General features: G+C 52.9%; 1 protein-coding gene across 1 annotated transcript; it reads right to left on the bottom strand.

The window, feature by feature from the left end:
• Window positions 1–17,885: 17,885 nt before the first annotated feature.
• On the bottom strand, window positions 17,886–20,733 carry FOXL2 (forkhead box L2). Its single transcript, XM_004762516.2, has one exon. It carries the CDS (start codon window positions 20,336–20,338, stop codon window positions 19,205–19,207), a length of 1,134 nt encoding a protein of 377 aa, XP_004762573.2. The 5' UTR covers window positions 20,339–20,733; the 3' UTR covers window positions 17,886–19,204.
• Window positions 20,734–25,599: the final 4,866 nt, after the last annotated feature.

The following is a 25,599-nucleotide window of genomic DNA, read 5'->3' as shown; positions in this document are numbered from 1 at the left end:
ATTTTTGTCTTCTTTTGTTTTTCCCTTCCTTCCCCATGACCCTCTGTTTTGTTTCTTCAAAACCACATATTGGGAAAGCATATGATAATTGTCTTTCTCTGATTGACTTACTTAGCTTAGAAAAACAATACACTCTAGTTCCATCCATGCCATTGCAAATGGCATACTTATCTATTTTACAAAGAGAGAGAGAGAGCGTGAGTGGGGGTTAGGGGTGTATTTGGGGGGAGCAGAGGGAAAGGGACATGCACACTCCACACTGGGCACAGAGCCTGATGCAGGGCTCAAATCTCATGACACTGAGATCATGATCTTGAGCTGAAATTAAGAGTCTGCCCAACTGACTGAGCAACCCAGGTGCCCATGGTGATCTCATCTTTGCCAGCAAATAGGAACAAGCGTGTGGCTCAGCCCTGGCCCATGAGATGAGTGAGGAGGTCTGCTGAGGGTTTCTGGGAAAGTGGTCCAGATTCCTAAGAAAAAATCTGGAAGAAATGAGTCCTTTTCCCATTGGACATTTTAAAATCTGAATGTGATACTTGAACATGCTATGGTCCACAGAAGTAAAAGCCAACAAGTAGAAGGACTCACGCTCAAATCTTTGAGTGACTGTATCCATAGCTTAGAGCCACTAATCTCTGTGTTCTCATTTGTGAACTAATAAAGCCCTCACTGTCTTAATTAAATTTAAATAATCTAGAAGTATTTGGATGCCTGGGTGGCTCAGCTGGTTAAGCCTCTACCTTTAGCTCAGGTCATGATCCCAGGGTCCTGGGATCGAGTTCCTCATTGTGCTCCCTGCTCAGTGGGGACTTGCTTCTCCCTCTGCCTGCTGCTCCCCCTGCTTGTGCTCATTCTCTCTCTGACAAATAAATAAATATTAACAACAAAAAAGAATTCCTTAAAAAAATTGAGAAGTATTGTAATTAATGCACAGATGCCTCAGGTTATTCATCACAATTAGATTAATGTAATCCTGAATCAGAAGAGATTTTAGAGGTCATCTGTCAATGCAATTCTAGTCTAAGTCCATACAGGGAAAGGGCAAGAATGTGAAGTTACTTCTTCAAGGATGCTATTTATAAGATGCGTGGCCCTGCACAAGTTGTTTAATTTTAGTCTCACTCAGTCCCAACACAGACTAGGTACCCAATAAAAAGTAGCTGTTATGGTTATTAGCCAGATGAAAAAGGTATGGTCTTTGTTTCAATAATGAAGGTGATATGGAAAAGACAAATAGCTATGAAATATAAAGCAAGATGAAAGTGAGCAAAGTCATAGGAATCTAGGGACATGTGACATTAAGAGTTCAGAGTGAGAAAATTGATGAGCAAAAAGTTGGAATGATAGTTGATTTTTATTTATTTTTATTAATGTCCTGAATTTTTCAAATTTCCTGCAAAAAGTATCTATTGCCTATATAATCACATAGAAATTATTAAAATATACACTCCTCAACAAACTATATTTATTCATTTTTCCTAAACAAAAAATTTAAAGGAAAGAAACAGTCAAATATCAAAGACCCCACTTCAATGTGTTCCTTTTTAAAAGTGAAAAACTTGGGAACATTCTAAGTGGGAGAATTAAATAAATTAGGCCACATCTACATGGTTGAATATGATGCAGTTGTTAAATAGTTGTAAACTGTGTAGGAATGTGGACAAATGAAAATACTTGCTTTGTTATTGGTGGGACTTTGAATGATTCTTGGCTTTCCATTGTAATTTTTTTTTTTAAAGATTTTATTTATTTATTCGACAGAGAGAGATCACAAGTAGGTAGAGAGGCAGACAGAGAGAGAGGAAGGGAAGCAGGCTCTCTGCAGAGCAGAGAGCCCAACGTGGGGCTCGATCCCAGGACCCTGGGATCATGACCTGAGCCGAAGGCAGAGGCTTTAACCCACTGAGCCACCCAGGCGCCCCGTAATTTTTTTTTCTGTTTAAAGAGGGAAAGAGAAAGAGAGTGAGAGAGAGTGAGGGGAGAGGGGAATCTCAAGCAGGCTTCATGTCCAGCCCAGAGCCAATGTGTGGCTCTGTTCCAGGACCCTGAGGTCATGACCTGAGCTGAAATCAAGAGTCCCACACTCAAAGGACTGAGCCACCCAGGCACTTCTTTTCATTGTATTTTTAAGTTGCTGTGATTATTGGAGTACTGTTTGTGCAATAAGAAAAGAAATGAATGAAGTCAAAGAAAGTGAATGTGAAGTCTCACAGGGATATTAGGGCCTCTGTCGTACCTTCTTTGCTCTGGTGGTTGGAAGGATGTCTGCTGGCTCTCCAAGCCATGGCAGATCCAGGCACAGAATCTTAACCACTCCCGGCAAGCCAGGAAGTGGAGGTACAGCTCCTTGATTTGGCCAGGGTAGGGAGACCACCCCCTTCTACAATGGGTGATGATCGGCTTTCAGCTTTCCCCCTTGTCTGCAGGAGATTGTAAGACAAGGAAACAGGGGGTGGCTCTTTTTTAGTATTGTCTTCATTGATGTTCTGTGCTGTTCGTGAAATGAACACCAAACTAGGAGAAAGACCAGTGTAGCATGTTCCCCTGAGCAGCTGTGAGGGACCTGGGCTCAGGTAAACAGGCAAAATGAAACATTTTCTGGGGTTCTGGGGAATTCCTGCGATGCTTTCCTCCTCAGGTGCTGCGTTTGGTAGGCCCAGGTCCTAAAGCTGAGAGCCCCCTGAACTAACTTCCACTGAGGCGATGGGGTCTGGAAGTGCCCTTTGAAGAAGGGCAGTGCCGGACCTTAACCAGCACCACCAAGGGTCTAATGGCAGGTATCATGCCTGCCCAGCTGCGGAGGGGAGCTCTTTGGACGGCCAGGGCGGGCTCCGGCATTTGAGTCCTGATTTTCTTCAGGGCCTTCTGTACCCAGGGCGGGAGGAGGTGGGGGTCTCTGGGTGTCGCGGCGCACGGGGTAGGTCAGCTGAGTCCTGTTAGCCGGGACAGGCTCCGCCGCGTAATGGGGACCATGCCCGCACTAATGGGAAGCAGCCGCAGCGCCCGGCAGAGCCTCTTCCTCCCACCCGGCCCCAGAGCGGCCAAGATAAAACGGAAGCGCCGCGAGAGGCGCTTTGATTTCAATACGAAACAAATTATTCCTCCCGGAATGGAACAAAATAAGTCAGAATGGAGTCTCATGGCCGTCATTCCTCCCTGCCAGGCCACTGCCGGCGGCTCCGGGGCCTGCAGATCCCGGGACGCTCGGCGGGGACAGTACTCTGGGGGGCCACGGGGCTACGTGGGCGGGGAGGTTGGAGCCCGGGGTCTCTGGGCCAAGGGCACGCGCGCGGGGCGCGGGGAGGGCCTAATACTCCAAGTCAGGCACCCAGCTGCTGGTCCGGCTCCTGATGAGCCGGAATCACCTCCCTGCCGGTGGTCCTCAAAATCTCCTGGAGGACTTGTTAAAGCACAACCCCTGAGTCCCACCCCCAGAATTTCTGACTCTCTAGGTGGGGTCTCATAATTTCCATTTCCAGGTGCTGCTCAAGCTGTTGGCCCAGGGACACTACTCCGAGAATCACTTGACAAACATGTAGGCGGGAGCAAGCCTGGCTATGCTGCCCTGGCATTCAGTGGGCTGAGTCCCAGAGAGGTTGGCAGGGAGGAAACTAGACAGTAACTGTCACAGAACCCACCCATTGATGAATATGCTTCCGCTTCACTTAACTTTGGAGCCGGTTTTTGTTCTACAGTGAACCAAGCAAATCGTACTCCAAAGCTTAGGGACTGGAATTTCCCAGCAGCTGGTGTAGGTAAGGGGGCAAGTGCCAAAGGCCTTTGGAGAACACTGGTAACTGCCCTAGGACTCAGGCAGTGTGATGCTTCTGTTCAGATCCCTGACTGCTAGAGAGGCCCCTGGCTTTGTGTCACTGTGCCTGGGCCAGAAGTCATCTCTGGCAGGGAGAGTCTCTGTGTTTTAGGGGGGAGGGGGGTGTTATAGGGCGTGGGTGGTGGGAAGGATATTGGCAGTAATTCTTGCTGGGGTGACATCTGAGGTCATGAAAACTGCTTAGAGATCTAAGAACCCAGAAGAGATTAGACTTACTGTGTGTTTCAGCATGGGGGCTGTCTGAGACAAGTTAGTGCCTCCCCTCCCTGCATTCCCTAGAGTAGACCAGTGGTTCTCAAACTTGAGCGGGCATCAGAATCACCTGCAGGCCTTGCATTGTTGTCCCCACCCCCAGAGTTGCTGATTCAGTGTGTTCGAGGTGGGGCTGAGAATTTGCATTTCTAACCAGACGCCAGGTGATTCTGATGGTCTGGGTTCCACACTTTGAAAACTGCTAGCTTAGGCTGTATTTGGCATCTCCAAGCCCTTTCTGTAACCTCGAAGTGGTCACGGTATGTGTGCCCAGCCTGTACATCCTGCCTCAGCCACTGGCCTTTGTGTGACTGCCTTTCCCAGTTTTCTGAAGGCGATTTGGTCTTGCTGTCTGTCTAACTAGTAATAGGGCCGGGGAACAGCTCTCAGGGTCATTCAGGCTTGGGAAGAGCCACATCCCCAAACTCCCATCCCCATTCCTGCACTCAACCAGGCATGACAGATCCCTTCTTCCTATCATCCCTTATCCTCTTCCATTTGCTCAAGTCCCAGCCCTGGACCAGGCTGGAAAGAATAGAAGTTGAGAAAGGGATCCCTTTCATATGCTCTTAGGATCCATGCATAGGCCAGGCCTAGAGGGGTCGCTGTTGCACTTCTGCCAGTAACAGGATCTCTTCGGGATGATTCTTCTTTTTAAAGATTTTATTTATTTATTTGACATACAGAGAGAGATCACAAATAGGCAGAGAGGTGGGCGGGGTGGAGGGAGAAGCGGACTCCCTGCCGAGCAGAGAGCCCAATGAGGGACTTGACTCCAGGACCCTGAGATCATGAAGGGAGAGGCTTACCCCTCTGAGCCACCCAGGCACCCCTGATACTTTTTTTTTTTTTTAAATTCTGTACCTTGCACATCATAGTTATTTGGGAAATATTTGCTGTTTGGCTGATAAATTGCTTGGGAATTTACTAGGAAGGGGAAAAAAGCAAAACAAAATGAAGATATTCCTGAAGACTGCCACAGACTAGGACAAGGTTTTGATCATTGTTAGCCAGTTTGGTGAAGGAGGCACAGTCTTAGGCTCCTGTGTCAGAAGCTCCTGGGTGGGAACCCTGAAGCACAGGCCTGTGGACATGAGCATACAAGGTCAGTGGGATTGAGGGTTGGGAGCTTTGAGACTGCCCCAGCAAGCTAGAGACCTTGGGGTAAAAGGGGCAGATGATCTGTGGGGGGTTGGGGTCATTCAAGGCCATGGGGAGGCCTCCCTTGTTCTAGTGGCTCAGGATCTTCAGAAAAGGCAAGTGTCTTTACGAATGTAACCAAACATTCACACCAAGAGGTTTAGAAAATGTTAAATGTGAGGGGCAACTGGGTGACTCAGGGGGTTAAGATTCTGTCTTTAGCTCAGGTCATGATCTCAGAGTCCTGGGATCAAGCCCCAAGTCAGGATCCCTGTTCAGTGGGGAGTCTGCTTTTGCCTCTCGCCCTGCCTCTCTCTCTCAAATAAATAAAGTCTTAAAAAAAAGGAAAATGCCAAATGTGAATAATCATGGCATTTGAAGTTTGGATTAGGATGTCAATCTCCAGTTTAGATGAAAACCAGTCATATACAACCCATTACGTTTTAATAATTTTCCTCTTAATTACTTGTACTTTGAGGCTGTGTATTTAGGAAATGGCTAAATTGGCTGTAGGTTTCTTATTTGGTTATTGCTGTGATTCTCAATGTTAACTGTATATTGGATTCACCTGGATTGCTTTGAAAAATCCTGATGCCTTGGCTATATCCCAGATGTAGAGCCTGGGTGCAATATTATTTTGACTCCCCAGGTGATTTTTGGAGTGCAGCTAACTATTTTATTGCATTGTTGGAGGGGCCAAAATGAGACAAATCAAGTTTTGGGGTGGGCGTCTGCTTAGCCTTCAATGAGAGCTGTGACTGCTCTCTCCCCTCTGGAAGAGACCATCAGAAATAATTACAGGATCCTCCATCTTGCCAATAGCTCCATTTGACAAGACCAGGGGTGGACCTCCAGGACCAGAGCTGAACCAAGTAGAACCAGTTTCTCTCTCACAGGAAAATGGAATTGGGACCAGAGATTATAGCTGTGACTGTAGTCCTGCCCTGAACAGAGCAGAGGAAAGGGTGGTCAGAGTAGCTGGAAAAGTTGGTCTGCAGAGGGAAGCTACCTGGGTTCCTGTCATCATCTCAGCTCCTGTTCTAGCCCTTCAGGAAGTCTGGCTGCCACCCCGCTCAGGCCCCCACGGCTCACCTACAAGTCCTTATAACAAACCGACATCCCCACTGTTTTGTTTAAGCCAGCTCCAGTGGATTTATGTTACTTGTGACCAAAGAGGCCTGACATGTATACAGACAACAGCACAAAAAAAGCACACAAAACCAAACATGTATTCCGCCCCCCATGCACGGACACACACACACACTCACAGACACACAAACATCCGGTGTTTGAATAGCCTCTTCGTAACTCCATGTGGTCCCAAAGGAAGTTTCTTCAGAATCTGTTTTCTGGAGTCCATTTGGAGAAACCTCAGCTTTCAATTCAATTGGGAACAGCAGTGGTCCCCTACTGTGGTTCCATAGACTTCATCAGAATCACCTGGAGGAACTGACTTACAGTTACACACGACGTAGATTGCCAGGCACTGGCCCCAGAAAGGCAAGAGCTAGCCAGTTTGAACAGGACCCTGAAATCCACGCCTTAAAAACTTTCTCCGTGAGATTTTGATAGGCCGTTGAGTCTACTGGGATCAGACAAACTAAATTAATGTAATTTATGAAATTCTTCTTTAGTTCTATTTCTAGATGGAGCTGGCATCCCTATCAAGTTTGGGAGATGGTATTTTGTTTGGGAGATGGATAAAAGCCTAGTCTCAGGCCATTCAGGCTCCTCATCTCGGTAGGAGCCCAGATACATAAGCAGTCAGGCCAAAGGGACCCTTCTAGATTGACTGCTTGAGCTGGTCAAATAAGCCAGGTCATTTGCTTTGCCCTCTTAGCTTTGTAGACACAACCCCCCCCCCCTTCAAAAAAAAAAAGTGTGTGTGTGTGTGTGTGTGTGTGTGTAAAGCAACAAATGTACCTTTATTTTAGAAACAAAAATATCATTTCTGACCCAACAATAGCCGGATCCCTGTGAATGAAGGGTTTGCATATTTTCCTGTTTTAACGGTTCTAGTATAAACAGTCCAAGCCCAGGCCTGATTGTCAGAAGGTCCTAAGCAGTCCAACTAGAGTGCTGGAATGACTTCTTCAGCCCTGAGAACCTGGACCCGGCTTGGTGCCAGGATTCAGGTTTGTGTTTAACAGTAGCAATGGGGTCAGGAGTTGAGGGAGAGGGCAATTGCAGTGATCCCCAAGACCAAAGCGAATGCCAGAAGCAACAGCAGAGGCAGTAGGAGCAGTAACTACCATGTACTGAGAATTTCTTTGTACAGGCACCAGGCTAAGTGATGTAATTATTTATTTGAATACTGTAAAAGTTCAATGTGGTAGCGTTATTTTTCCAATTTTAAGAATGAGATTCAGAGAGGTTTAGCAGTTTTTCTGAGGTCACGCAGCTCAAAGGGGAAGATTCAGGCTACAAATAAAGGCATATTTGTCTCCTATTACAAGATACTGCACACAGGGGTGCCTGGCTGGCTCTATCGGTTAGTGGTTAGTGTCTGACTTCAGCTCAGGTCGTGGTCCCAGGGTCCTGGGGTGGAGCCCTGAGTCAGGCTCTGTGCTCAGTGGGGAGTGTGCTTCTCCCTTTCCCTCTGCTCCTCCCCCCTGCTTGTGTTCTCTCTCTCTCTCTCTCTCTCTCTCTCAAGTAAAAACAAACAAATAAACAAACCCAAGATAGAGCACACAGAAGCTCAGGTTACAGACACCACCTGTGTGCCAACTGTGGGTATAGGGCTTTGGTCCTAGAAGCTGTCCAGGGCAATTCTTCAGATACATTGCTGGTCCCTCCCTGCTTTCTTTCAAGACATTTCCCCCAGCACTCCAGCTCCACCCGTCTCCTGGAAAGGAAGAGTTGTCAGCAGGGATTGGAGGGCTCTTTCTCAGCTCCAGGCAATCCCAAAGTTTTGGGTGAATACTTTGTGCTCTGCAGGTGGGATGACTCTCCTTTTTGGGCTAACAAAGGACTCAGGATTTATTGATCAATGACTGATTATCTATTTAGTGACCCTGGGACTGAGACTAAGGAGACGTTCCTGGACCTGAAACAAAGAGATTTGTACTGTTATATAAAAAAATCATGGTTCATGGGGTGCCTGGGTGGCTCAGTGGGTTAAAGCCTCTGCCTTCCGCTCAGGTCATGATCCCAGGGTCCTGGGATGGAGCCCTGCATCGGGCTCTCTGCTCAGCAGGGAGCCTGCCTCCCCCTCTCTCTCTGCCTGTCTCTCTGCCTACTTGTGATCTCTGTCTGTCAAATAAATAAATAAAATCTTAAAAAAAAAAAGAATTCCCTTTCTTTAAAGAAAAATCATGGTTCATCCATATGATGGATTATTAAGCATTCACTGAAAATCAGGTTTCAGGGGCACCTGGCTGACCCAGTCCAAAGAGCATGTGACTTTTGATCTTCGGGATGTAAGTTTGAGCCCCACATTGGGTGTAGAGATTATTTAAACAAATAAACTCTTAAAAAAGAAAATCTTGGGCGGTGGCCCAAGTGGGTTAAGCCTCTGCCTTTGTCTCAGGTCAGATCTCAGGGTCCTGGGATGGAGCACCCGCATCAGGCTCTCTGCTCAGCAGGGAGCCTGCTCTCCCCTCCCGCCTGACCCCCCCCACTTGTGATCTCTGTCTGTCAAATAAATAAATAAAATCTTAGATTAAGACATGGAGAAACCGTAATGGTGAAAGGTTATAAGATGCAGGATACAAAGTTGCAAATTCTATATAAAATATGTGTTTAATGATGTAAAATTATATAAAATATAATTTTATATACAGAGGAATGTCACCAGAATCTTAGCTGTGGTAACCTCATGGGGGAGGGACGGGATTTCCTATAAGTTTTGTTTTCTTTACGAATTTTAATGTTTTATTTCTCCAATTTTCTTCGATCTGAATTATCTTTGTAAAGAAGGGAAAATGTGAAAACATGAAAAGTTCTAATATAGAGCACTGGAAGTACACAGGTATGATTATTGATTGATTTGGATCTCACCTCGGACTTCAGCCCACGGAAGTGTCTTCTCTACTCACTGTTTAGGGCTCATTTCAAGAGCAAGGATGGACGCGTTTTGGACCAGTTGCGTCCCCTCTAGCAGAACTTGAGAGAGGCTCTGTGTGGGGCAGGTCAGAAACTGGCCCCTGCCGGTCCTGAAGCGCTCTTACTTTGGTGGGGGAGCCAAGTGCATTGAAACAGAGGCATCCCAGCGCCAAGGGTACTTACTTTTCAACGGGGCTGTTAAATTAATCCGAACGGGAGGACAGGGTTTTCTTGGTTTGGGCAGTTAACCCTCGGGATACCAATCCACGCTATGGTGCTGGAGTAAAAGGGCTTGAACGCAACCCGGGGCTCTCCCTGGGTCCCTGGGATTCCCAGAGTCGGCCAGTGGCCTGCAGGGAGACCTGACGGACGTCTGTGGGTTGCGGCTTCCCAAGCCCTGTCCTGCGACTCCCCGAGGGTCAGTCGCCTGGGGATCTCGGCGGAAGCCGCAGAGCAGCTGGATTGGCAGCATAGAGCTTTGGCTCTCCAAGCAGCCCCCTAAACCCAGCACTCAGAGTCTTTGGTGCCCGCGCGGGCAGGGGCCAGAGATTGAGAAACACGGGAGGATCTCGACTGTGGTTGAAAGTGGGGTGGCCAGGATCCAGCGAGAATGGATCGCCTTGCCCTGTGCGACCCCCTTGTGGGCTCCGATTCTGAGCCGCTGAGGGAGGTGGCGATGCTGTCGCTTGGTGCCAGCAGAGGGCAGCCTCGAGGCTATGCGGCTGACTGGCGACCTCGCCGTGCAGCGGGCTCCCTTCCAGCGCCCAGGCTTTGCTGGGTGAGGGCGGCCTTGGAGCCCAGAGGCCAGCGATCTCTGCGGGAGTCGGGCGCCAAGGCCCAAGGGCATCTGGCAAGTTGTGGTCAATTACCTCCCTCCGGCAATCTCAGTTTCGGAGACTGAGGATTTGGGGCCGGTGGTAACCAAATGCACTAGGAGAAGCAGCAAGAAGCAAAACCCTGCACACAGAGGGAACACATGTATACACACACACACACACACACACACACGTATACATATATACACACACAAACAGATTCCATGCTGGTAGGAACCTAAATGATGATAGTGAGGGCTAGGATATTCTTGTCCTTGGGGAGTGAAGTCAGAGGCTAGGAGCTGGGTGGCTCCCAGGGCTCTCAGGAGACGTGGCTCAAGCAGGGACCCGGAGATCCGTGCTGGGGACAGAAGAACTGTGGTCTAGGGATCCCGACAGACATAACTGGGGATTCCAACCCCGACAATACTCTTCTGTAAAATGGTGGTCTCTGGTTCTTGTAGGGTTTTGAGAGATTCAAGACAGCAGAAACTCAATGAATTCAGGTTTTATCCCTGTCCCGGCTATGGCATAACATAGGGCTCCTGGGTTTGCCTGCTCAGGTGAAAAGATCCCATCACCTCACTGTTTGCATAATGGAGTTGTACTGGAGACACAGGCCTGTCAGGCTTTGGGACCAAGCTGCTCGTGGCCGGCCTGGAATTTTGGATGCTCTATCTCAGCGCTCCAGAGAGCCCTGAATTCCCCTGTGTTCAGCACCAGGGTCACCGAGCTCCAGCAGAGCTCAATTATTGGACAACGAAATGAAGCCCAGTGACGGCCAGTTGAGTCTCTCGGCAAGCCTGGAAACGGGCCAAAGCCCTTGGGCCTGGGGTTGCTTGGCGCTACCCAAGCCAATCTCAGAGCGTGCTGGGCAAACACATCTACCTCCACAGTGGCAGTCTTTATCTGGCCTCCGTCTTTTACAGACTGTGTGCATATGGGCATCTGTTAAGTTCTCTCAGTTTGTTTCTCCATCTAAAATGTGAAAGGAGAGCATTTCCCATGGTAGTTGTGGAAATTGTGATTGAACACTGGCTAAGTCTGTGTAAAGGTGAGGCGTAATTACCACTCAGGAGTGGCCAACTTCATTGGTGCTTGCACAATGTGTGAACAGGATACATGCAAGAACAGCATCCAAACATGTGCACACGAACATCACTCGTGTGAAGATGTGTATACGTGTCTCCCTAAGTGCATGGCAAGTGCACCCGTGTATGCATCTACCATACATGCACATAGATATGGGACACCCTCGTGCAGACGTGTGCAGGCGCATTCTGCATGCGAACGCTGCTCTTTGTGCCTGGAGTCCGAGTGTGCGGCGCTGCTCAGCTGACCCGTTTCTCCCGAACTGGGTCACTGCCATCGGGGGAGACTTTCTGCTCCAGGGTGCGGGAAAGCCCGGATCCGGTCAGCGACTCGGCGCCGCCAGGCTTCTTAATCTCTCATCTGCCAGCCGGTGGGCAGCTCCAGTTTCAGTAGGGACCAAGATCCCCAAACGGGCGGGTGGGGGCAAGAGGCAAGAAAAGGAAACGCGGGAAGCTGCAGGGCCTCACTCCTCAGGTCTGTCGCCTTTTCTTTACCTCCCTAGGTCGCGTACCCAAGGAAGACAAAAGGGGTATCCTGATCCTCTTTTCAGCGCAGGAAACATGCCCTGGGCACCCTACCCTCACAAGCCATTCGAAAAAGGAGACCCGAGGGTTCGGGTCACTAGGGAGATAAGCGGCGGCAGGGCCGGCCTGGGTCCCAGGCCCTGCAATCGATGTGCGGGGGAGGCGCACACTGTGGGCAGGTCGCTCCACCTCCTCACCCGCAGGTAGCCGGGTTCGTCTTCCCTCTCTTGGGTTAGGATTCCAAGCCATGCAACCTTCGCATCACCTAAGTGGGTCTGCGGAGAAAAGGAGACACGCGTACTCTGGGAAACCCAGGCCGCCGCCACGCAAAGGCAACGCGGCCGAGGCCTGAGTTCCGCGGCAACCTGTGTTTCTAAATCACAAAAAGCGCTAGGACAGGGTCACAGACGCTCTCTCGTCGTCTCCGCAGACCATTCCGGGCGGACAGGAGAGCTTCATGCAGAAAAGTGGAGGCTAAACGCTGGGGGGAATCTCCGGGGCTGCGAGAAGGCACAGAGGCGCCGCGGCGACAGACACCGCACGGGTTCGGATCCTGCCAGCCAACCGAGCCCAGCCGCCGCGAACGCGAGTCTCCGCCAAAGCGGCGCACGGTTCCACTTCGGAGCACCACGTCGGGGGAGGTCGGGCGGGGAACCACGGTCGCTCACCCTCTGAGAGCCTTGAAGCGGAGAACGCAATGCTGGTGGGAACTTAGTGGCAGAAAGAATTTAGTGGCGGAAGGCTTTCGGGGGACGTCGGGCAACGCGGCGTGGTGTCGCGGCCGGGCCCTGGCCTGGTAGCCCGGGTTCAGGCAAGGCCGGCCTGCTGGAAGCGGCCGGTGGGACGGCCCCCGCGGCCCCCTCCCTCGGGATTCCACCGGGCTCTGACCCGGCCTTTATCTCGGCGCGGTCAGCAGTCGGGGGCTTCAGGAAAGAAGACAAAGGCCCGGTGTCACTGCAGGCGGGGGCTCGGTTTCCTGACTCTGCTCACACAGCCTTTAGCGTTGGCCGGGGTTGGAGGGGGGGATTTTTAAAAAATATGTGTCCAATTTCCTTCCCCCACTCCCCGAAACAAAGAAAAAGCAAAAAGCATATTCGCCTTCCCTCCTCGTCCATAGAGATGAAAGTTTCCTGGGATCCTGCCCTTTCCTTTTCTTGCCTCCGTAGAGAAGGAATTTTCCTTTGGACATAGAGGAAAATCCCGGGAAAGGATTTGTTTGATTCGGCTTGTTGGTATCATTACCGAGGTCAGGCTGAGCTCCCACCTCAGAGAAATGGAGTTGGCCTCCCGGCGTGGCGGGGGCTCGGGTGGCCTCTGGCCCCTGCGTTCGGTAGGTATCGCTGGGGACGTTCAGGGTCTTTTGCGCTTCCTCTGACCGCCCCGCCGGCGGGAGCACCCGGTGCTCCCTCGGGCCGGGGCATTTCCCCCGAATTTTGTTTAGAGCCGCCTGGGAGCGATCCCTCCACTCCCGCTGCTCCGCGCTGGCAGCGCCGCCACCAGGCCCGCAAACCCGAGGCTCCGGCGGCGCAGGCCCGGGTCTTCGGAGCCACTGGCCCCACACGAACCCCGCTCGCCACGGGCCGGCGGCGCCTCTGCTCGCCGTAGCTCGGCCCAACCCGCTTCCTGCGTTTGCCCCTCAAGTTTCAGAAGGAGGCGCCTGAAGGCAGGAGGCGCCGGCCGAGGAGCCTGAGCGTGGCCGGCTGCGCCCGGACTCAAGCGCCAGGCTGGCTCTCACTCTGCAGGTCTGCTGGGCCTTTGTCGGAGAAAATCTCAACTACCCGCGAAGATTGCTTTAGGAGAAGAGAGAGGGCGGTTGGAGGAGCCCTGGGCTAGGCTCTCGGTCTGTGTCCCCAGGGCTCAGGTATTCACCGCCGGGACAGCAGGATGCGCTCTTGCTAAAAGCCCGGGGACTGGGACAGTGGGGACGCAATCGCCTGTGCTCTGCATTGGAAAAGTGCTCCATGGTTTGGGTTCCTGGGGGCTCCAGGGTGGCTGTGGCCACTGCACTAGAATGTCAGACCCTTTGGGATTACAACCCAAGGCCTGCCCTTCCTTCCTTCTTTCTTTCCTTCCTTTCTTCCCCCCTTCCTTCCCCCCTTTTCTTCTATCTTCCTTTTTTCAATATGAGAGGGAAAACCATATTGACCATCTACTACAAAATGGGCATTTTGTCTTTAGAACATTTAATTACTCTAATAACCCTGCAAGGTAGATATAATTGTTTTTATTTTATAGATGACAAAACTGAAATTTAGAATGTTTGTTTTCCTCAAGGCCACACAGTTATTAAAGCAGGTTGCTGGGTTCTACACTAGGTCTTTCAGGCTGAACTGGCATTGCCCCACCCGGCACAGGCCACCTCCATGGGCTGACACTGTCTCAGAACAAGCTTGTCAGAGCTTATCACCAAGCTGGAGCCTGTGTAGCAAACAGCAGGATAGCAGAATGTTCTGGGAGACAATCTGCATGTGGCTCAGTCCTGTACTTCCTTCTCCTTTGGCTGGCCGCCCCTTTCCCAGCTCCCCGAACATCGCACATTGTCCTGCGGGGCCTGTGCCACTCCGAGAGCCCAGTGGGCAGCTGGGCTCAGTGCTCTCAGGTCTCTCCATAAAGTTTCCAGGCAATTTGCCCCACAGATGGCTAGGTGACCTCTGGATGGCCCGTTCTCTTCTCAGGACTTCTGTCTGGTTCCTTAAATGTAAGCTGAGAGCGTTGGGGTTCATTCTTTTGTGACAGAATGGCTCCCTGTCTCCAGAAAATAGAAACCAGATAAGACTGCCTGGTTTTAAGAATCCTTAATCTCGGGGCACCTGGGTGGCTCAGTGGGTTGAGGCCTCTGCCTTCGGCTCAGGTCATGATCTCAGGGTCCTGGGATCGAGCCCCACATCAGGCTCTCTGCTCAGCAGGGAGCCTGCTTCCCTTCCTCTCTCTCTGCCTGCCTCTCTGCCTGCTTGTGATCTCTCTCTGTCAAATAAATAAAAAAAAAAAAAAAAAAAAAGAATCCTTAATCTCTTTTGTCCCTATAGCAGAACTGGGACATGAGGGTTACTCCCAACCACTTCATGCCTCTGGTCCCCACCACGCAGGAGAGGTGTGCCTTCTGGTCTCATCCTTTCCTATAGGTCCCACAGATCTACTCCAAGAAGCAGAGCCAGCCCTATGGAGGCAGCTGGACCAACAAGGCATGGTCATCACCAGCTTAGCTCCACAGAGTGGGGGTACCACTGGGCTCCTGAGCCTGACCAAGCAGCTTCCTGGCCTGGACACACTCTGTGGCCCAGTAGTTCTGGTGCTACAAGCCTCCATTAAGGGAAGAGCTTATTCATGAGCAGACTGTCTTGGGTCTGACCCAGTTTCCTGGCCCATCCTCTCCTGCCCCGCTGACTGCAAGAAGCCCTGGTCTGCCCCCGATTTCCACCTACCACCAGAGGGCTTGTAGAAACCTGGAGCTTCAGCCTCCCTTTGTGGGAGAGCCAGGAAAGTACCAGATGCACCTAACCTGGGGTGAAATATCTTGAGCTTCATGCCCACCCAAACTGGGCATGTGGGGGCAGTGAACTCTTTAGTTATGCAAAGGGAAGCAGGCTCAGGACACCCTCTGCAGTAGAGAGTGAGGCCATCCCAGATAAGACCCCAGTTGCCTTCTATTCCATAGTTCCCTGGGGCATGCACTGCACTGGTGAAGATTTTTCCCACAGTCCCCTGAGAAGAGGACACTTTACCTCCTTTAACCCGTAGTATTTTGGCTGGGCAGTCTTAGGGGGCAAGGATGACCAAAAATTTGTGTGAAAATGTGAGGGGGGTTTCATATGGTCAGTGATGAGGGTAAGGATGTTTACACGCACACAAGCAAATACACACTCCTCATTCAATACCATGTGTAGGAACTCATTACTCAGGACATGCAGAAATTGGCAGGGTTTTTGCATCAAACTCTCAGCTGTATTTCTAGTATACCTTGACAAACATAAATACATACATCCCCATGGTCCAGCCATTTAGACCAGACTATATATGCTAAAGCATGATTGCTATATATGAGGAACTCTCTCAAATACTTCTGCCCTCACTTAGGGAATTCCTTAAATCATCTTCTCTAATAGAAAATCGAAAATGCAAAGAAGGAGAGGAGAGAAAGGAAATGAGAGATGAAGAAAGGCAGCCATTGCCTCAAACTCTTAGCACTGGGGAAATGACCAAACTACAGAGTTATGGAGAAACCCCTAGGGCTGGAATTAGAGACAGATGTCTTCCTGTGGGCATCCATTGGGAAGTGGGGTATAATCTGTCTCCCTTCTCTGTGTGGGATCTCTCCTCCAATCCCTGTGATTGGAAAGCAGGAATCCTTCACTGATTCTTTCATTTTATCCTCCATACTTGGTGAGACTGCCAGTGAACTTTGGGTGCCTCTTGTCTTTCAGCTCTTGGGGACAGAGAGAGGCTGTCCTCCAGTGCTGGCCTAGGCCAATTATCCCTACCACCCTGAAGTCTTTTCCCTGGAGACTTTCCTCTTTTGCTTTCTCTGCTGGGGATAGCAGTTAAGGGGTGCCTAGGACCGACCCTGGAACAGACAGCCTCCACCAGCTCAAGCCAAGTCTCTATATGCATTCTTTGTTATCATTCAGCAAGCCAGGACTATATACCAAGAACGTAAGTGCACACATTACCAATGACTTATGAATGCAACACACACTGTGATCCCAGTAAGCACTCCTTGAGCATTAGGCATATGGTTATTATGATGCCCAAGATATGTGCCCTCTCCAGAGGTGAATGATAGATATACACACCCCCCATCCTGTCTGTCACCAGGAAACGACTTACACTATCCACACATATTTGCAGCAGGCATCGACTACACAACTGCCCACGGCATACATGTTCACACCACAGAAAGCACAGATAGACACAGGCACAGAAGCCCAGTTTCCTTTCTGCAACTTGTCTTAGCCAGACAATCGTGCAGTGGCTCACGAGAAGCACCCAGATACTAGCCCTGACCCATCTCTCGGGCTTACCACCCCAGCTGAACCTTCCTCTCCAGCCTGCTCCTTCCTGCTTCCCTGGCATTGGCAAGTTCCAGTGGAGATCTCAGGATGATGCTCCTTAGAAGAGCAGTGGCTTCATCCTCCACCTTTCAGTATCCCCAGGGATGCCCAAGGGAGAAAGCTGTCCTGAGTCACAGCCACTTCCCCTTAGGCCCAACTACACATAATAGGGATCCCACCTTCATGATCCCACAGCAGGACCGCTAGTATAGGCTGAAGTGGGAAGCCTGCAGCCTTTGTCCCTGTTACTAGCTGCCTCTGACCTACTGGTCAGCCTGGACCTGTGGACCTTGCTGTCCAGGCCCAGAGTGGGGGCAGTGAGGGACACATGGTGGGAGTTCGGTCCAGCCCAAGCTGCACCACGGTGGAGGGGAGAGCTGGCTGGTACCTCTCATCTCATTAGCAGACTGAAGGCTGAGCACCCCTAATACTCCTTGAGCTCCTGGGGCTGTAACATGGTCAATTGCCCATGTGCCTGTGAGGAAGTACCGGTCTGAATTCGTTGTTGGAAGAGTCCCAGTAGAAGAAAATAATGAAAAAAAAATTAGATTTCTAGAGCCACGCAGTATGTTCATTCCTCTCTGATACTCCTAAATCTCTTACACATATCTCAAGGAAAATGAATTCTGATTATTAAAAATAATAAGGCAATCAATGTAAGTTGCTCCTTGCATTTGTACAGACGTTTGCAGCCTATAGAACATTTCCCCAAACAGGATTTTTATCTATTTGGAATGAACTTTTCTGGTTATTATATTTATCTGGAAAAACAAACGTATTCGTTCAATATAATCAGCACACAGTCCATACACCTAGTGCGACAGCGTAAGAGGTAAAATACAAATTCAAATAGGTGCAGAAATCAAACAAATCCTACCTACACCCACGCCTTGTGAACGAACCACCACTGATAAAATCTCTTTGATGACGTTATACAGTCACTACAGACCAGTGATGACACAGAAAACAAACAATCCCCCTGAAAACAGAGGGGCAGCAACAACCACAAATGTCCTCCATTCGGGCTGCCCTCAACCCTTATTTATCTGAAAAAGGATAAAACTTAGCTGGAAATCTCCCTCTTTTAACCTGCAGCTCAACAAACGTAGGCAAGGCAGAAATAATATAAGTCCGCTTGAAAAGAAAGAACAAAAAAATTTATTTGGGAATTGACAAGACAATAACAACAAACAAACAAACAAAACAACAAAAGTGCTCTAGTTCTTTCTAGAAAATTTGGTCCTCCAAACGACACACTACAGAACAACCAAGTCTAGGGATTTTCGGGCCAGCCGGCTCCGGGCCACAAGCCCGCCTGGTCCGACTGCTGCCAGGTTTCACAATTTTCCTGCCCAAGGTGGGAGAAGCAAGACGTTTGTAAAACAAAAATCAGTAAGAGGACGAGCCGTCCCTGCAGCGTCCGCCAGGCAGGCAGCTTGCATCGGAAGATCCGGGGAAATTTGTTTTTGATTTGTTTTTAGAATGATGGGGGGGACCCCCCCCCAATTCGTAAAGGAAACCAACTTTTACTGAATATATTCTACCTCTCTGAACATAGTTTTTTGAAGGCCCGACAGGAATTCTACTTCAAATCTCCTGGAAGAGATTTTCATGTTTTGCTTAGCAAACTCCAAGGCCACAATACTTCGCCGGTTTTCCCGGTTAGGTTTTTCCCCCCATTAAAAAAATATTTTAAAATGTTATCTAAAACAGCCCTCCCGATCTTTTGGGCGAAACGTTAGCCGGCGGTCCCGGCCTAAAAGTGCCCGAAGCGCGGAGACGGAGAGCGGAGGACACGAAGGCTGTCTCGGAGCGGGGATGTGTTGTAAACCCCAGCGCAGGCCGCCTAGCGAGGCAGCCCGGCTTCCCGCTCGGGCCCAACCCCCGCCCCATCCAGTGGGCCCGGGCAAGCGGCTTCTGAACCGCTCCAAGAGGCGACGTGGAGCAAGCACACGTTCGTCTCTTTCTCGGGCGACGCGGGTCTCATTGCCCGCCCGGACCGGCGCTTCCAGCCAAGGACTGCGCGGCAGCCGGGTGGGGAAAGCCGAGCGCGAGCGCACCGACCTGTGTGAGAAGGCCAAGAGGTCTGCACCGCCGACGCCCGGCTGCACCTCGGCCCCGGCACTTCCTCTCCGCTCTGAATTTTTGCAAAGGGTGTCCAGCCTGGACGCCGGGGCACCGGGAGGAGACGAGGCCTGCGGAAGGGGCGCGGAGAGGCGGCCTGTAGGCCGGGGGAGTGAGAGGGCAGGGAGGCGAGCAACAGGAGGGGAAGCGGAGGAGACAAAAGAGGGGCAAGAGGAGCTGAGGGGAGCGAGGAGGCTCAGAGGGCCTTGGACGCTGGCTCAGAAGATGGCCCCAGAAGGCGCGTGGTCCGGCCGGCGGCGGTGGCTGCGGCTTCGGCTAAGGCCGGCGTCGCACGTCCCTGCATCCTCAAAGCCGGCGTGCGCTGGGCTCTCAGAGATCGAGGCGTGAGTGCAGCGCGCCGGTCTTGCTGTCGTGGTCCCAGTAAGAGCAATGCATCATGGCGAGCTCGGGCTGCCGGGCGCAGGCGAACTGCAGGCCCGGCGCATTGGTGGGCGCGGGCGCGGGGGGCGCGGCGGTAGCAGGGCTGGCGGGGCTGAGCTGGCCCGGGGGCGGTGCGGCTGCCCCGTGGTGCGGCGGGGCGGGCGGGGGTGCGGCGGCCGCGTGCAGATGGTGTGCATGCGGGTGTGAGTGGGGATGCGGCGGCGGCGGGGGCGCGGCCGGCGGGCCTCCAAGGCCGTTGTACGAGTTCACCACACCGGGAGGCAGCGCCATGCTCTGCACGCGTGAGTACGGCCCGTACGAGGCGGCCGGGCCAGCCAGCCCCTTGACCACAGCGGCCGCGCCCGGGGTGCCCGGGCCCGCGGCTGCAGCGGCGGCAGCCGCCGCCGCCGCGGCCGCCGCCATCTGGCAGGAGGCGTAGGGCATGGGTGAAGGCGGCTGCGGTAGCGGCCAGGAGTTGTTGAGGAAGCCGGACTGTAGGTACTTGGGGGGCGCCAGGTAGCCATAGCCGTCGGCCCCGGCGCCCGCTACGCCGCAGCCGCCCGCGGCGCCCCCGGCCCCGAAGAGCCCCTTGCCGGGCTGGAAGTGCGCGGGCGGCGGCCGGAAGGGCCGCTTCATGCGGCGGCGGCGCCGGTAGTTGCCCTTCTCGAACATGTCCTCGCAGGCCGGGTCCAGCGTCCAGTAGTTGCCCTTGCGCTCGCCGCCGCCCTCGCGCGGCACCTTGATGAAGCACTCGTTGAGGCTGAGATTGTGGCGGATGCTATTCTGCCAGCCCTTCTTGTTCTTCTCGTAGAACGGGAACTTGGCGATAATGTACTGGTAGATACCGGACAGGGTGAGCCTCTTCTCGGCGCTCTCGCGGATTGCCATGGCGATGAGCGCCACGTACGAGTACGGGGGCTTTTGAGCCGGGTCCGGCTTCTCCGGGGCTGTCCCAGCGCCGCCGCCTCCTCCCTTGCCGGGGCTCGGCGGCGGCGGTGCCTCTGGCTCCTTGGCTGCGCGGCCCGTCTCCGGGGCCAGCAGGGCCCCCGCGGCGTCCTCGGGTTCGGGGTAGCTAGCCATCATGACAAAGCCGGCGCGCCGCGGCCGGGCAGCCCCTGCTCTTTTTCCTTGGTGCTGGCGCGGCGGAGTCCGGGCGCACCAAGTCCGCTCACGGCCGAGTCTCAAACTTCTGGAGACTGCAGATGCCGCCCGTGCTTGCTCGCTCGCTGGCGGCCTCTCGCTCCGCTCCTCTCCTCTTTCCCTTCCCCTAGGGAGCGGCCGGCGGGAGTGGAGCTCAGCCTCTGGCCATGGGGAGTCCGCCCAACAGAGAGGGGCTTCGGCCCCGCCGCCCCTCCCCGCCCAGGCCAGTCCCCGCCTCGGTGGGTTTTCTTTTCGGCGCTCTTCCCCTCCCCCCACCCTCCGGTTTCCCGAGGCAAGACCCGCGTCTCTGGCGGAGCTGCCTCCTGGAGTCCCTAGTGCGCCAGGAGCCTCGCTCAGTTCTGATTCGTATGGGCTCCGCCGAGTTCCGCTTGCGTCAGGCGCCTTCGCCCCTATAGCGGGGCGGCCAGTCGCGCACGGGCGAGTTCATCTCCAAGTCACTTTTTGTAAACTCCCCGCATAGCCCGGACCGGCCTGCCCCCTCTCAGCGAGCCGAGGGGGCCCGGCGGACGACCCGGCTCACGCTCTCTGAAGCCCTTGCAATCTTCGGGTGCTCGCTCTGCGGACTGGGCGGGGAGATGGCGAGGGCCCAGGCGGGGTCGGTCCACACTCGGCCAGTGCCCAAGGAGCTCGGGCCCTAGCGCGCCAAGCCACCTCGCGGCTTTCAGGTGAAAGAAAACGACTCCCCTGATCTGCCCTTTGCTAAGGTCTTCGGGCAAAACTTCTGCCTTGGGGCTGGGGGAGGGGCGGGATGGCGAGGGGGCCGGACAGCGCTGGGATGGAGAGAGCTGCGCGGTGGCTTTGGGAAAATCAGCCCAGAAACGCGTGTCAGTGAACCGAGAAACCTTGGCCTGGCCTGGCCTGTCCGTCGCGCTTCCAGAGTGACTCGGCCGGATGGGGCTGGGGAGACGATCCGGGAAGAGGCGCCCAGGAGCTCCGTCTGAAGCGCCGCCCTTCCTTGCACTGCCCCTGGATCAGACCCCTGCTCAGAATCCGCGCTGTAATCCTACGAGTTGGGTTTGTGGTTTAACAACACCAAGTAGACCCCACTTTAGTTCTGCTTCTTCACGGTCGTTGCTGTGGGGTTTTGGGGGGATTTTATTTGTATGTGCACCAGTATCACATATAGAAGTCATGGGGAGGGTCTGTTCTTGAGATATGTGACATACCAGCTGCCCAGGTGCTCATGTGCTGGGACAAAAACAGAGATATGCACACTTACAAGGTGAGATTTATATTTATGGGGTAATCATTTATAATTACAGATATGTAATGGTACATGTGTGTCACCTATCAGTAAATGTGGTTCTGGGATGTTGCATCTTCTTTCTTTTTCCTCTCTCTTCCCTCTCCTCCCCTCTCTCCTTTCTTCCCCTTCCCCCCTTTTTTGTCAATATTCTGTCACAGACTGGGAGGAAGAGCTAGAGGCGGTGAGGGAGGCATTTATTCAAATCTCTCTCCTGACAAGACATTTGTTCTGATCTTTCTCCAGGGCCAAGGGGTGAATGCTCCTACCTCCAGGGGAAATTAATGCTGGCCGGAAAGACAGCTGTGCTTTTTAACAGTTAACTTAGCCTTAACAAAAGATCTGTAATCATTAAGTGTGAGAGAGATGTCCGTCTTGTATTTTGAATCCTCATACCCCAAACTGCTTGGTACTGAGGGGGCCGGGATACTTTGGGGAGGAAGGCGGACTGAATGAGTGTCATGAAGGGGTGTCCTATGTCTGGATGAGCATGGCTGGAGTGGCTGCCCCAATGCTGGTTACTACCACTTCCCCCTAGCCCAGTCTCTGAGGAAGTCTGAAGAGTGCTTTGTGGCCTAAGGGCTCTTATGGGCCCAGCACCCACAGCGCAGCACCCACGGCCCACCTGCCTGTGTTGCCTGCTTCCCACTCAGCTTTCTGATCTACATTCTGAGATTAAAGGAAAGGAGGATTAGGTGAGGGGTTCTTTGGAATTCAATGTCTTGAAAATGACTCCAGAGAGGTCAGCAGGGCAGTCTGGTCTGACCATTACAGTAAGAGGGAACAGGGCTCTCCTAAACTCACCTCAGTAAATATCCTCCTCTATCTACCCACCATTGAAAATATCTCCAGGTAGCTTGATTGTTTTCTTCCACTGCTCCCAGTATACACCGGGGTAAGCAACACCTCTTCAAAAACCTCTATGGCTGTCTCCTGAGCAGGAGTGCAGGTGTTTTTCTTCTTCCTCACCAGCCAACCCCCCATCCATGCCTAGTCTAGGGGTGGGAGTGGTGTGAGGTTTGGGTCTGCTGCACATTGACCCTAGCGCCCAGCCTCCTCCTCGGTCTGGACGGGGGAAAAAACAGCTGGTTCTGGCCCCAGCCTGTGTGTGTGTGTGTGTGTGTGTGTGTGTGTGTGTGTGTGTACGCGCGCGCGAGCGCTCTCCTCTCTTCTTTTTTTTCTGACCACCCAGGCTGGCTCTCTGTCTCTCTCTCACCCTCGAAGGCATTTCCGCTGCTGGCCTGCAGCAGCCAGGTGTAACAGCATTGTTTTGTGTGTCATCACTTCCCCGAATTCCAAACTCGGCTCCCTTTTCAGCCTTTAAAGAGTGTGTGTGTGTGTGTGTGTGTGTGTGCGCGCGCGCGCGCTCGTTTGTAGGGGGTGGGGTAAAGGAAGGAGTTCCTCTGAAGGAGTTTCTTAGTGGACAGAGGAGGAGTCCTGCTCCTTTCAGGTATTGATCTCCCCAGGAAGCGGTGGGGCGCGCCTTGGTTTACTTCTCAACCTTCTAGGGCGGCTGGGTAGGGCCCCGCTTCCTGGCGGGGTCGGGATCCCGTCCGGCAGGCAGACGGCATCGAGGCTCCTGGTGGGGGGGCATCCTCTCTCTCCGCGGCATTGCGGCGACGCCGAGCCGCAGCTCAGTGACCTCGGGGCGGTGCCCACCTCCGAGGGCCGGGCGGAGCTCCTAGCCTCTCTGCCCGCGGTTCCCGGGGCCTGCGGTCGCAGCTCAGGAGCCGCCAGTGCCTTCTGCCGGTCTGCCTGCGCGGGCGCCGCGGGTTCACACGGTGCGGGCGACTAGCCGACGGGGCGCGGCCCCGACAGCCGCTGCCAGCAATTCACTCAGCCCTGAGGGAGGGACGAAGGGAGACGCTTCTCTCCGCAATGCCAGGAATCCCGCAACAGTCGCCGAAGCGGCTGCGCCTCCCTGGATGCCGGCGGCAGGGTCTTGCCAGGAGAGCCGCCCAGCGACCCCGACGCTCGCAGCGCGCTTCCCGGGCACGAATCGCCTGGCCCCGTTTCGCCGCCGGCTGCTTGAACCGGGTCCCGAGGTACCCTTTTCTGGCGGGGCCCTGAAATACTCACGGGCTTCCCGCCCTGCGCGAGGACAGATGAACTGAGCCTGCCGCAGCCATCTCCTTGTGGATGTGGCCTCCGCGGCGCGCGCGCCGGGAAAAGGGAAGTCTGGATGCGTTCATTTGCACATCCCTACACGACTGCACACCTCAACGGTCAGCACTACTCCCAGCTCCACCTACACCCTCGTGGACTCCAGGTCTCTCTACTCCTGTCACATTCCTCCATGCACTTCTCTCCAGTCAACCCTGTACCCCCTGCAGTTCTTTTCCCCACTGCCCTCACAAATACTAGTTCAGATCCTGCAGATTTTGGTGGAATACGTGCCACTTTGATGCCTGGACTTTAAGCCTCATTACACACTTGGGCACTCAGCTAACTCAAGACACAGACTTGTGGACCTCTTGTCCACAAGTCTGACTCCCAGAAGCCTGCGGATTCTTTGATGTCTTTGGCCCAGGGTTAGGGTGACTGGGCGGCCACCCGATGTTCCCTTGGTGAGGTTGCTGTTCAGAGTTCTTTGGGAAGCTCAGGTACAGAACATATCCCTGAGGCACTTTCACACAGGCCATTCACACAAGTTCGGTCTCTGTTTTGTAGCTGAACTCCCTGCTGCTGTGGGAGTAGGGGCTTGGTTCTTCTACACACACCGGCACAGCCAGGCCCCAGGCCAGCCGGTGTTATTTGGCCTGTTTGGGATTAGCAGAGACACCCAAATATGTGCTTGGGAGAAAGTGAGAGAGAATAGGGAAGTGGAGAGGGAGGGACAGAGAGAGAGAGAGAGAGAAAGAGGAAAAGCCACCACACTTTCTGGGGAAGAACTCACAGATGAGAGCTGTTTCCAGTTGGTATCTTAGTGAATCCTACCGGCCAAACCCTGTGAGAGGCTGGGCTGGGAGGTCGTAGGCTAGAGTTCTGGGCTCCTCCCTACTTCACTGATGTTGGGCCTCAAGTTCACTATCACCTCTTTGCCCCAAGAACTGTGTGCCTTTCCCTTCACCAGGCAGACTGCAGGACAGTGGTAGGCATTTCTCCTGGTTGAGCCTAATTCAAGGAGAAAAGGTGGTGGGGTGGGGGTGGGGGTTCCTGGACACTGTGGGACCTTCCCTCTCCAAAGACTTTTGGGAAGCTCCCAGAGAGACAATTCTAGGGAGGCAGGAACTGCTCACCAGCTTCCTTTGGTGTTGCATGGCTGTAATTCCCCTGGCCCCAAGCCATTTTCTTCAGCCCTGAATGGTGAGTACCCTGCCACTAGGTACCCCCACCCCATGCTTGAGAGTGTGATGTGTTGTTTAAAGTTGGCTTGTTGCCTTTCTCCACACCCAGACTGTAAGTCTTGATGGGTAGAGACTCTGTCCTCCGCTTGTCACTCAGTGGATTTTAAGCCACTGAGTCAATCCACCAGGATTGACTTAATGCATTCCAATGGCATTGCAAAATGCCTCCACTCCACAGAGAGAATTGAGAGATGCCTCTTTCCTTGTAATAAAGTTGGAATTTCCAAGAAAGGGACTGCAGGTGGGGAAGAGTGGCTGGACCACGGAAGGCCAGCTCAGGATCTGAGAGTCCCCCTGGCATTTGGGACTATATGCTCATTACAGCTGCACAGCCATGGTGCTGAACCTTAGGCAAGGAGACAGGCCACCATTCTCATGTTGAGGACCTGTGTGAGACACTTAATAAACTTTACTAGAGATGGAGTGGCTTTTGCATCTGCAGCAGCCAGCTTATAAGGTAAAACCTGCTGTCTGGCCAATAAGGCCCATGCAGAGGTGGCTGAAAGAGCCCTTCCTCTTCATCCTCATTTCCTGCTCAAGTTTCTCTCCACAAATGGGCACCATGTAAAAACCTTCTGTACAGGAGGGCATTT

The sequence above is a fragment of the Mustela putorius genome, unplaced genomic scaffold (assembly GCF_011764305.1).
Source record: "Mustela putorius furo isolate JIRA1106 unplaced genomic scaffold, ASM1176430v1.1 tig00003834_pilon_pilon_pilon, whole genome shotgun sequence".
Taxonomy (NCBI): Eukaryota; Metazoa; Chordata; class Mammalia; order Carnivora; family Mustelidae; genus Mustela; species Mustela putorius.
Note: the sequence above shows the minus strand (reverse complement) of the source record. Positions and strands in the feature narration are given on the sequence as shown.

Bases quoted from the DNA above. Each gene is read 5' to 3' on its own strand.
- FOXL2 (XM_004762516.2), bottom strand. From the start codon at position 20,338: ATGATGGCTAGCTACCCCGAACCCGAGGACGCCGCGGGGGCCCTGCTG.